The sequence below is a fragment of the Gavialis gangeticus genome, unplaced genomic scaffold, assembly GCF_001723915.1.
Source record: "Gavialis gangeticus isolate Ggan-Ray unplaced genomic scaffold, GavGan_comp1, whole genome shotgun sequence".
NCBI lineage: Eukaryota > Metazoa > Chordata > Crocodylia > Gavialidae > Gavialis > Gavialis gangeticus.
The window spans coordinates 181873176-181885790 of NW_017729032.1; the positions used below are offsets into that span (position 1 = coordinate 181873176).

Here is a 12615-nt window from a genome sequence, read left to right on the forward strand (position 1 = left end):
GCTAGAGTCTGGAACCAGCTTCCAAGTGAGGTGGTGCAGGCTCCCACCCTGGGGGTTTTTAAGAGGAGGTTGGATGACCACCTTACTGGGGTCATTTGACCCCAGTGCTCTTTCCTGCCATGGCAGGGGGTCGGACTAGATGATCTGCTCAGGTCCCTTCCGACCCTAGAAACTATGAAACTATGAAAAGATGCAGCAGGCACAAATGGGGCAGTGCTGGCTGCTTTGGTCCTGATGGACACAGTGTGGTCTGCTGGTGTGGTGGCAGTAGCTATTTTTGTGCCCTCCTCCACAACAAAGGCAGAACCCAGGCTGCTGTCTCTGTTGCCCCTCAGTTATTCTACTAAGACTGTAAAAAACCAGCACAGAACATTTAGATAATGACACTAGGGTGAAAAGCAAGGTCTGACTTTTTTCTGTGCACAACCTACCACGATGAAGTCCTGAAATTTATAAGTCTAATAAAATAAATTTAGCAACTTTTCTAAAGTCTTGAACTCTTTCATTCTTCAAAGACTGGCCATCATGAATGATTTTTCTTTAGCCTATATTCATACTGGGATTCAAACTGTATCAGACAAAGTATTTTAAAGGCAACCCCTAACCAGTCAGACTAAAGTATTCTGTAAGACTCTTTAGCTAACCCTGAAAACTACCCCTTTTAGTTGCTGAATGCTTAATGAAGGAGCTCCATAATATTAAAAACAACAACCTATAGGTATCTGAAATGGAATCATCTGAACATGTACACAGTTAGACTAGTTGCTAGTAGGAATGACAATAATAATAATAATAATAATAAAAATCCCATTACAATTTATTAATATAGCCCTCTAAAACTTACACATCATACTTTTATGCCACCACAACACAGTTCATCTGTGCTCTTGTGGAACATATTACATCAAAGATATTAGCAGAAAAAAAGTTTTTGGATTAAATGTATGACCTTCAGAGTAAGTCCATGAAATGTAGATGACTTAAATAAGCTGTCAGGTATCTAACTGCTTTCTGTTTAGACTTTCTATTGCCTGTTTTTTGTATAAATAAGTACTAGACTTATTAAAGGTATGACTGAAATACTTCACAATAACATTTCTGTAAGCAAAAGAAGAATTAGGCACTCTCTCTACAAGCAGAAAATTAACACAATTTAAACCATGAATCATGTGCCCATAAACCAAAGTAATGGATATCATCTAAATATGTTTAATGAATACAGTGCATATTTAAAATATTGTATTCATTTTTAGTATTCTCACTAAAGTTACTTTTTAACAAGGAAGCATTATTCCTATATATTTTCTAAATAAAAAAGTATGAAGAATTACTACTAGAAAATAAGTACACTTTTGTCTTGTCTCAGAAATATACTTAAAGTTCTGGCTAGAATAAAGTTTTGGGCTGGGTAACAGAACAATGTTAATATAATATTTTTTTAAACCATCTGTTATGAAGTAGCTAAACAGTTAGGGTAATAAACATTTTAAAAGACCAGGAATAGGAAAAAATTGGGCCAAATGTAGTCCTGGTTTACACAAACATAACTTTTCTGTATATAATAGTATTTTTCCCTAAGACAAGATCAGAACATGGCCCTCATTCTATATTTTTTATCTTTAGAAAACTCTCACCTCTACTATGTGTCACTTCTTCTGAAGTTGTATCTGAGAAAAAATACATGAACAGTAAAAATAATAAACATTACAAGTTAAAATATAAGCTCTGTAACTCTATGCAGATTTATGAGAAATCTTAATAAAATCTTCCATAAACATTGCTGGGGTAAGTGATAAGTGCAGGTAAGTAAGAATGATGTCTCATATGAAATAAAAGAATGAAAGCAAAAACCTTTGTTTTGAATATTTAAATGTAGACTACCCAAGTTTACAGTCATTTTACACCAGCAAAATATTGCTCAGCAGTGATATAAATCCTTACCTGATGTTGTGGAAGAGTTCAAATCAAGGCCATTAATAGTTTCTGAAGAAAAATGGATATAAATAAATATTTATATATACATTATAATTTAAATTTCTATGAAATACTGATCATAAAATGAGCTCCCACATTTACATTCAATTTCTAGATCAAACTTTACATATCTCTCTATCTACCTGGGGTGCAGGGTACTAAACTCTCGTCTGAATGTAGGCACTTAATGTGATGGCAGTGCCACCCACTTGTTAGGTAATGAACTAGCAGTTAAAGCTAAGTACAGATGTTCAAAAAGCCCGAGGTGGAAGTGCTCTAAGTGTCACCCTTCACTCTAAGCACCCTAGATTAGGTTGGGAGCAGGCAGAACAGATGTTTGCCGGGGGGGGCAGTGTTGGTTGCAGTGGGAAGGTGGGGTGCTCAGAGCCTGCCTGCAGTGGCTGAGGCCAGCAGGCTGGGGGCACTCCTTCACACTTCCCAGGAGGCTGCCAGAGAATGGCAAGCCCAGCCAAGCAGCTGGCCAGACCTGATTAGATATCCCAGCCCCTCTCCCCAGCCAACTGGGGAGCCCACACAGCAGGAGGGCTCTGTTTTACCCTGCCTCCAACCTCAGAGCTGCATGCGAATTTTCACTGTGCCAGGAACTGGGGGGGAAAGGAAACAGGGATCCCCCACCATATGGGCCCCTCCCAGCTTGCTGGCTTAAGTCTTTGGGAGGGCTGGGCTGGGGCACATAGCAGGGGGGCTTTACCCTGCCTGGCCCCAGTTCCCAGCACAGCAAAAAGCTACCGGGGGGAGATGGGGTGATGAATGGAGCTCCCCTACTACATGGGCCTCACCTGCCCCCCACCCCCCCAACCCAAGACAACAAGCTGGGGGGCACACATGCAGGGAGGACTCCATTCTGCCCCCCCTCCACCTACCCCCCCACCCCCGCTTCCCTGCCCAGCGATGCCAGAAGACAGCCTTTTTTTGTCTTTTCTCTGTAACAGTCTGGGGATGGGGCTGGGCTGGTGAGGAGCAGATGAGCACTGCCTGAGACTAGCATGCTGCCCAGAGGCTCCTGGGATGATGGGGGACTGTGACTTATCTTGAGTAGCAAGGGGATTTGGTGCAGCCATTTGACAGAGTACTCTAACCTAAAGCACTTTAGTCTGATATACTACATCCATCCAGGTCTCTCTCAGACTGGGATCCACCAGTTTTAAAGTGGTCTATGTGCAGTGAATGTCTGTTTGGCTACAGGTGTAGAGCACTTTGAGTGCTTATCACATGATAAATGTAACATCTGTACCTCGCCTTAGAGTTCCAATCCTATTCCTTGGCCTGTTTAGGCTTTTTGCAGTTGGCAGACATTGGGTGACTGGACCACAGCTCAGAAACAAGAACTTCTCAGTCATGATTCCTTTCTCTTGTTCTGTATCTGGCACCATGATTCTTGTGCTCTGACTGACCACTGGGTCAACTTCTTGAACAGGAAGGGTGCCCCTAAACATTTTTCTATAGTCTGATGGTGAGAAGATTCTGCTTGGAAAAGGAACGTGGGTTTGGTCTGTATTCCCTCAGACTTCAGAAAGCCATGTCTGACTTCATAGGCAAAGACTCTAACCACTGAGCTATTTTATAAAAGTGATTTTAATTGAAAGTGACCATGGCTGCTGCACTACATGCTGAACTCTATGCTATTAGTATGTATCAGGCATATGTGGAGCACACCTAATGTAGAAGGTTTCCTCCACAGGCTTAGACAGCTTTAGAGATAAATGTATTTCTGATATAAATCAACACAACTTTACTTAACACAACATAGTTCTGTCTTCTAATACCATTTCTGCCTGAAACCCTACTGCTAGTTTTTATTTTTATAAAATCATTCACCTGAAGTATGGGTAATTTCTTCTGAAACTGTATCTGAGAAAAAAAAATTATAGAAAAATATATAAATTACAGAATAAAAAAAAAATCAAACTGTAAGCTAAATATATCTAGATATGAGAAATGTTAATCAAGTCTTGCCTGAAGCATTAATAGGGTAGGTGATAAAAGTAACAATAGATGATTCTGAAAAAAAAGAAAAGAAAAAGAAAGGTGCAGCATACAATTAGCACTTCAATTTTTTTTAGGTTTTAAGGTAAGGTTTTCAAAAGTTCAACACCCACATTGCAGTATGAATTTTAAAACACAAAACCTCCAATTTAGGATCCTAAAAATAGTAAACAGATTTTCAAACTACCTTGTACACACTGAAAACAGTGGGCATAGAATATTTTTGAAAGATTTCCATTAGTGCTTGGATAGCTCTTGGTAACAGAGCTTTTTTGAACATTTTGCCCTGACTTTATTTTTTGTACTAATTAAAGATACCACTTAGGCCAGTGCTGTGCGGTGAAAAGCAATGAGCTTTCACATCAATCTTCTATCGCCAAGTAGACTTGAGCTGTGAGAGCCCTACCAGTTTAGTTCGATGAATGACTTGAGCAAAGATAAAATATACTGAATTAAGGCAAACAGTAAATAATGTGATTATCATCTCTTGTGCTTTGCATTGCTCTGCTAAAAAGTGGGATGGATGCAGATAAATACAAGAAACAAAACAAAAATATCTATCTTAAGGCAAGCAGAAACAGAATAATAAAAAGTATCTTTTAAATCAGGGATGTATGAATTAATTGTGCCAATTCATTCATAGTTATTCATTAATTCACACATTTCTCATAGCACAACATAGAACTAACTAGAGTGAGAAAGCAAAGTAGGGCAAATACACCCTCTGACACATCAAAAACTTTGAAGAGCCATACGTAGCACTGCTTGTGAATGTGCCAGAAGAGGTCAGTTCTGTTTTCTCCAGAATGTGCGCTAATTGGTCAACTGTCATTGTGGGAACTGTTATCATGAACATATTAAAAATAGTGGTTTATGGAACCATAGAGAGTTGTACACCAAGACAAAAGCAACCTACTTCATGAAACAAAGAAGGGGAACAACAGAACTCTTTTTTCAAAAATCATATTGTTTTGGAAATGTATTTATTTGTACAACCCATTAAAATCCCTTAAACAGCAAGCCTGCAGAGAGAGACTGCAATTCAGTCTTTGCTACAGAATTTATTTGGTGTGATTGTTACAGATACTGAATTAACTTGATGGCAGGGAATATAACCATCCTCTACAGCAAGGAAGCCCTTTTTTTACCAAAATATATGCATGTTCAGTGTTCTGCCCTCAGATAAGTAAGATGTTTGACCCTGTGCATTACAATAGGATGCAAAGGATTTTATTCTGATGCAAACAGTAGAAGGCTCAAATATAGTAACTCATTTACACAGTACTGTTTTGTGCACACCAAAGAGGACACCTATCTTACTGTGGCAGAAGGCCACTTATGTTTTTCCCCAAAAACTCTGCTCTGTGACAATTTGGTTAAGATGGGCCCTGAAGAGGGTACACACCTTACCCTATCTCTTTAGGTAACCTGAGCTGGATACATTCCTGAGGGAGGGGGGAAACCTGCTCCCTCTGCCTATGTGACTGGCATCACATACCTGGGTGAGGGGCTTGGGCTCCCTGGGGAGCTCGGAACTGCCAGTCTGCCCAGCAACTAGTGATGCATTTCAAATTGGTTGGCTGACAGCCAACAGGTGCTGGCCTCCATTGGACCAGGTAAATGAGGTCATAAGGGCTATATAAGTTAAGGACTGCCCAGGAGGAGGGGCAGCAGCCATGAGGCAGACTCAGAGAGAGAGAGAAGAGCTGGACCAGCTGAAACTTGCTCTGTCTCTCAAAACTCATGATCAAGGCTGCCTGCCTCCAGAGGGAATCTCCACCTGCCTCTGGATGATACTTGAGAGTAAGCTACCTGAGATCTAGCTAGATATATAGCTTGCAGTAACTCAGATGTGTGATCAAAGGCTACCTAGCTATGCCAGTTTGCTCTATGGGATTTCTCTGATATTGCTCTGTTCTGTACCCTATTCCAACCCTACCCCTTGTAACCAATAAAGTTCTCCTTTGCACCTAGCATGGGAGACTTATTGGGAGTGGGTCTAGATTATGCTTTGGGGTCCCCTTGGTTTGGATGACTAAGGGAGACCACTACTTGTGCTTCTGACTGAGGGAAGCATCCCAAGTTCTTGAAGTGAATCAAGTACCTTCAAGGGCTACTAGGCCTGTGTTTCCCAGGGTGCGCAGAGCTAGAATCAAGCCCATCCCTGGGTGGTGGCAGTGTTACCCCCCAGGCTAGCGGGTGTGCTCCAGGAAGGGGGTTGTCCAGATGTTAGGCACCCCCAGGGAGGCCCTCGGAGTCTGGAAGGTGGTCGGGAACAGTGAGGTGGGTGGCTCAATGCAGGAGTACCCCCTACTTGCCTGCCACACAAACAATAGAAGGCTTAAATATAGTAACTCATTTATGCAGTACTGTTTCCTACACACCAAAGAGGACACCTATCTTACAAGAACTAATATTTATCATTATACTAGAAATTTTCTTACCAGCGATGGTTGTTGCAACTGGTAAATTAGACTTTACAGCATCCACTGTAGAGAATAAAAATTAAACATAATTTGGTAGATGAAGTTAATTCTAGTCAGTTAAACATAAAACCATCCTCAACATTTTTTCCTAAGTCCATTGAGAGTTAACTGAGTGTATTCACCGTAACAGGGTAATCAATCCCAGCCTGCCCATGAACAAGACCGCTTCAGCTCCAAAAGGAGAGAAAGATACATCATCTCTACTGCAGTGCCAACAGAATCATTAGGAAATTGAAGGGAATTCAGTCTGAAATTACCCATACTCATAAAGTGGGTCTCTCTTCCATAACTATTAGTCAATTTTCTTTATGAAACGTTGAAGAAACTCTGTTCACTTTTGTTGGATGGAATATGTTGCTAGCAATACATTGGGTCCAAGGACATAAAACAGTGCAGCTGTCAGATGGGGGTGCTATGGGGCTTTAGGAACTAAATCATTTAGGAAAGAGAGACCAGATTGTGGGGAGGAGGTTGTGACTCGGTTAATTTCTGTTGTTTCCTGTGTTCAGTGTCCAGTCTCCAGCGTGTATGAAAGGCTACAAGGGCCAGCTTCCAGAGCTAAATTAAATTTTATGCTTTATGCTGGAGGCCCTTATGCTTATAACAAGTAAGGGGTCCCCTTACTTTTGTGGTCTCTATGGCTCCACCCACACATTTGTGAGGAGTAGCAGGGAACACACTGGAGCATGCTGAAGAGGCTCTATCCCAGGTGATTTGCTTATGAGATGTGAGCTTCTTTAACCCAGACTGAAACCCATTAAATGCCCAGTATGGTCAAGAGTGAGCAAAGGTATACAGGGCTTTCTAAGTGTTTGAACAGATACATGATACCAAATACTATAGTTTAAAAAGCCCTCTTCAAAATGTAAGGACACAGAATTCCAAAGCTTGTAAATCAATCATTTTGTACCATTCAAAATATAGTTTAGCTCTGGTATAAAGCCTTATCTGTGGTTGTGAGAGATTTGAAGTCAGGGACAGTAGTAGCTTCTGCAGGAAAACTGTGTTTTCAGTTAAACATATAATTTCATTAAAAAAATCTGTTTTGATCACTAACTCTCTCTCAAGAGTTTGTTTTCTATTTAAACTTTTTTCTTGTTTGCCTTTAAAATATGCTTTAACTTCTTTACATAAAGTTATTTCATATTAAATTCAAATTCAGCTTTATGTCTGTGTGTTTAGAATCACATTGGTAGATCTCCAGTAGGTCTCCCTTCTCTGGGCAATTACTGAATCTATTTAAACCATGAAACCTGTGCCAATAAACCAAAGGGATGGACAAAGTTTAAATATGTGTAATGACTTCTGGGCATTAAAAAATTGCTTCAGTGTTAGCCATCTCACTGAATTCGCTTTAAAAATATACAATATCTAAATATAAAAATAGTGAAAAAAACACACAAAAATAGGCACTTTGCTGTAGGGTGTAGGCAGCATTGTCAAAGCTCTGACTAAAAAAAGGAAAAGGAATTATTTTGTTAACTACATAATACATTTAATTTGGTTAAAAAAATTAACTGAGGAGTCACTAAGCAGCCAGTATAAATAACATTTTTAAGGATATGAAAATAATTAACTGAGGCCAAAGCAGCACTAGATACAGAACTATTTTCTCTGCTTGTACCAGGTCTGAATGTGACCCTCATCTACATTTTAGACTTGTACAAAACAATTCTTACCTGCAGAGTCTGTAGTATCTTCTGAATTTGTATCTGATAAAAAAATGAAAAAGATAATAGTAAAAAGAAAAAAATAAGAAAAATTACAAGGGAAAACATAAGCTACATAAAAATGTAGCAACCACAAAAACAAAAGAAAGGAAAAATAGCCACCCATAAAAGAGAAACAACATTAGTGCTTTCATTTCCCCACTTTCCTCCCCCCCAAGAGTTTGGGGGTGCATTTTCCAACTCAAGTCTCAATTCCAAGGACAGAGAATTCCAACTTGGGAACCTAAGAGAAGCAGGCAGACTGTCACAGATGCACAGGAAAAAGGAATAGGTACTGATTAGCTTTACTAGTTCATTAAGGAATACCACCCAGCAGCAATCATATAGTGTAGGTGACCACTATTCTTCCATTGATCTTTCACATCTACTTTGGGGGAGGTCTGACAGCAGCTTTCCCACTTTCACAGCAAATCCCAGCCCATTGCCATCACCTAATCACCATCTCCACTTGCAAGGACTAATGGGGGATCTATGGCCTTTTAGCCCTTCTTTCTCTATGGGAGCAACTTTAGGGAATCCCATCACACCTTCTCCCTCTTCCTTAGGGGCCTTCTCCATAAGTTGACCTCCAATTTCAGTATATTAGGGAACCAGCCCCCCTGCTCTGGGATAACTATCTGAACAGTCACCTGCTGTGTTGAAATCACTTGAATAGGACATGCTAACATATCTAACCTGGTCTTTGATCTGCTGTAGGCTAGCTGAAAAAACCTACCCTGCTTCAGCAGACCCAGTGGTAAAGGGAAATTTATTCCTAGCTCTAAGAAGAATATGATTGGCACAATGTTTATAACAGGGCACATCCAGACACACACTTTCATGACCATTAGTCTATTTTAATGTGCAATAAAGTGTCACAGAAACATGCTCTTTAGCTAATCTGCATCAAAATAGGTGAATGCACCTTTTTCTAGTACCTCACAATGGAGGGCATTTTCATATGTGCTCTGAGAGATGTGGAGTGGTGCTTTAATTAGCCAGCGCTTTTAACTAAAGGTGCCCAAGTATCATGTGTATCAGCATCCTTCACACTGAAAAATGGTGGTGTGGTGCTTTGAACTCAAGTTCATTGAATGAGCTTTAGTTCAAAGTGTCCTGCCACCATTTTTCGGTGCATGGACACCAATATACATTATGCCAGATTCTGCTGGAATGTGTTTATTTCCATGCTCCAGCAGATTCAATTAATTGAGTCTGCTCAGATGCACTGGATTTCCAGTGAGTTGGAGCCAGCTCCCTGCACATGTACAGGAGTCCCGAGGTACTAAATTTAATGCACATTACCTAAAGCACATTAATGCATGTGTAGACGTACTCACAGATTACAAAGCTTGGTCCTAATCTTAGTTCCCTGTGGGTTAGGGGTACAGCTATTGGCTGGAAATGACAGAAAATTGTGACTAGAGAAAGCAAGAGAAAAAATACAACCCAGAATCAGGGTAAGGAGGTGTGCTTCCCCCTACCTGTAGTGATACTTTTAGGCAACCTCTCGGTCATGGATGCCCTATACTATTGATTCTCAACCAAAGTGCTGCAGCACCCAGAAGTCCCATGAGATCCCTTTAAGGGTGCCATGGGGTGTCACAGAGTAAGCAGTGTCAGGTGTGCAAACACCTACATATGATTCACATGATGAACCCAGTTATTTCAAACAGGAATCCATAGGGTCCAAAACATTCTGACCTGTTGTGGTTCTTCTGAGTTCTTTGCAACAGAAGAATTGTTTTATATATTTTTTCTGTAGTCAAAAAATGAGTGGAAATGAAGAGCTAGCATTTTCCAAGGAGTACCTTGCCGTGATTCTAAAGAAGTAGAGAATCATTGTCCTGTACCCATCCCATGACAGAACATGGTGCTTGGAGGGGGAGGGGGGGTGTTCTGCAGGAAGATTGGCAAGTATGGCAGAAGACCAGCTTGACTTAGCAGGGAACTCTTCAGTGAACTAAAACACAAAAAGGAATGCTCAGGCATGTAGGGATGAAATCAGGAAGGCCAAAGCACAATTAGAGTTGCAGCTAGCAAGGGACATGGAGGATAACAAGAAGGGTTTCTACAAGTATATCAGCAACAAAAGGAAGATCAGGGAAAGTACAGGTCCTTTACTGAATGAGGAAGACAACCTACTGGCAGATGATGTGGAAAAGGCTGAAGTACTCAATGCCTTTTCACCTCCGTCTTCACAGACAAGGTCAGCTCCCAGTCTACTGCACCTGGCAGCACAGTTTGGGGAGGAAATGAGCAGCCAACAGTGGTGAAAGAACAGGTTAGGGACTGTTTAGAAAAGCTGGATGTGTACAAATCAATGGGGCTGGACACATTACTCGCAGGGGTGCTGATAGAGTTGACAGATGTGATTGGAGTTGGCAGTCATTGGGGGAATCCCTGTTCCCCTGAGCACTACCAGGAGTGACTAGAAATAATGGTCACAAGCTGGCAGAGGACTAGACTAGACATCAGGAGGTGCTACTTTACTGTCAGGGCGGCTAGGATCTGGAACCAACTTCCAAGCAAAGTGGTGCTGGCTCCTACCCTGGGGGTCTTTAAGACAAGGCTAGACGAACACCTTGCTGGGGTCATTTGACCCCAGTACTTTTTCCTGCCAAGGCAGGGGGTCGGACTTAATGATCTGCTCAGGTCCCTTCTGACCCTACTAACTATGAAACTATGATTGCAGTACGACTGGCCATTATCTTTGAAACTAATGGAGACAGGGAGAGGTCGCTGATGATTGGAAAAGAGCAAAATATAGTGCCCATCTTTAGGAAAGGGAAGAAGGCAGATCTAGAAGGAGCTACAGATCAGTCAGCCTCACCTCAGTCTTCAGAAAAATCATAGAACAGGTCCTCAAAGGAACCTTTTTTAAGCACTTAGAGAAGAAGGTGGATTAGAAACAGTCAGCATAGATTCACTAAAGGCAGGTCATGCCTTACCAACCTGATTGCCTTATATGATGAGATGACTGGCTCTGTGGATGCAGGGAAAGTTGTGGACATGATATACATTGACTTTAGCAAAGCAGGCTCTTTGGATAGATATGATATCTTTTATTAGACCACTTTTCCCTCCCTTCCCCCCTACTCGTATCCCTACCCTTTGTATTCCAAACTTTCACTCATTTTCATCTTCACAGACTTCTTGTTTACTTTAGCTTCTTTCCTACCTTGGAGAACTTAGAACAGCAGTGGAGTGGATATCACATCTACCCAAAAAACCTCACCTGCCTACGTTCTTAGATTAACATGGCTACAACCAACACCCCTTGACTTTAGCAAGGGCTTTGATATGGTCTCCCCCAACATTCTTTCAAGCAACCTAAGGAAGTACGAGTTGGATGAATGGACTAAATGGCAGCTAAAAACCTGGCTGGATTCTCAGGCTCAAAGGCAGGTCATCAATGGCTCAATGTCTAATTGGCAGCTAGTATCAAGTGGAGTGCCCAGTGGTTGGTTCTGGGGCTGGTTTTGTTCAATATCTTCATCAACAACCTGAAAGACGGGATGGAATGCACCCTCAACAGGTCTGCAGATGACACCACACTGGGAAAAGTAGTAAATATGCTGGAGAGTAGGGTTAGGATTCCAAGAGACCATGACAAATTGGAGGACTGGACCAAAAGAAATATGAAGTTCAATAAGGACAAGTGAAAAGTCTTACACTTAGGACCGAAGAATCCCATGCACCAGTCCAGGATAGGGACTGACTGGCTAAGCAGCAGCTCTGCAGAAAAGGACCTGGGGGTTACAGTGGACAATAAGCTGAATATGAGCTAGCAGTGTGCGCTTGTTGCCAAGAAGGCTAACAGAATATTTAATTGCATTAATAGGAGCACTACCAGCAGAATGAGGGAAGTGATTCTTTTCAGATGACCCCAGCCAGATGCCTATCCAGCCTTCTCTTACAGACCCCCAAGGTAGGGGACAGCACCACCTCCCTTGGAAGTCCATTCCAAATTTTGGCCACCCTCACCATGAAGACTTTTTCCTGATATCTAGCCTAAATCTGCTCTCTGTTAGTTTGTGACCATTGTTCCTTGTTACTACAAGAGGTGCCCTGGTAAACAGAGCATCTCCAATCCCATGCTGCGTCCCCCTGATGAATTTGTAGGCGGCTACAAGATCACCTCTCAGCCTTCTCTTGCGGAGGCTAAAGAGGTCCAGGTCCCTCAGTCTCTCCTCACAGGGCTTGTCCTGTAAGCCCCTAACCATACGAGTGGCCCTCCTCTGGACCCTCTCGAGTCTATCAACATCCTTCTTGAAATGTGGTACCCAAAACTGATTGGGGATGATCTAATTGGGGATGTCATGCTTTGAGCAAGAGGTTGGACTAGAGGTCCCTTCCAAACATAATTTTCTATGATTCTGAGGCAGAAACTCTCTTTCAAAACTTACATTATTTTGGAAATGTATTTATTTGCATTA

At 41.6% G+C, this 12615-nt stretch overlaps 1 protein-coding gene across 1 annotated transcript in view; it reads right to left on the minus strand.

The window, feature by feature from the left end:
* Positions 1 to 12615, minus strand: part of ADGRG2 (adhesion G protein-coupled receptor G2) — a 141045-nt gene that overhangs the window by 48705 nt on the left and 79725 nt on the right. The window contains exons 7-11 of the mRNA XM_019524802.1: positions 8147 to 8179; positions 6426 to 6470; positions 3952 to 3996; positions 3814 to 3846; positions 1942 to 1983 (exon numbers count right to left, since the gene is read on the minus strand). Coding sequence (XP_019380347.1) covers positions 1942 to 1983; positions 3814 to 3846; positions 3952 to 3996; positions 6426 to 6470; positions 8147 to 8179 — 198 coding nt within the window. The remainder of the gene's footprint in view (positions 1 to 1941; positions 1984 to 3813; positions 3847 to 3951; positions 3997 to 6425; positions 6471 to 8146; positions 8180 to 12615) is intronic.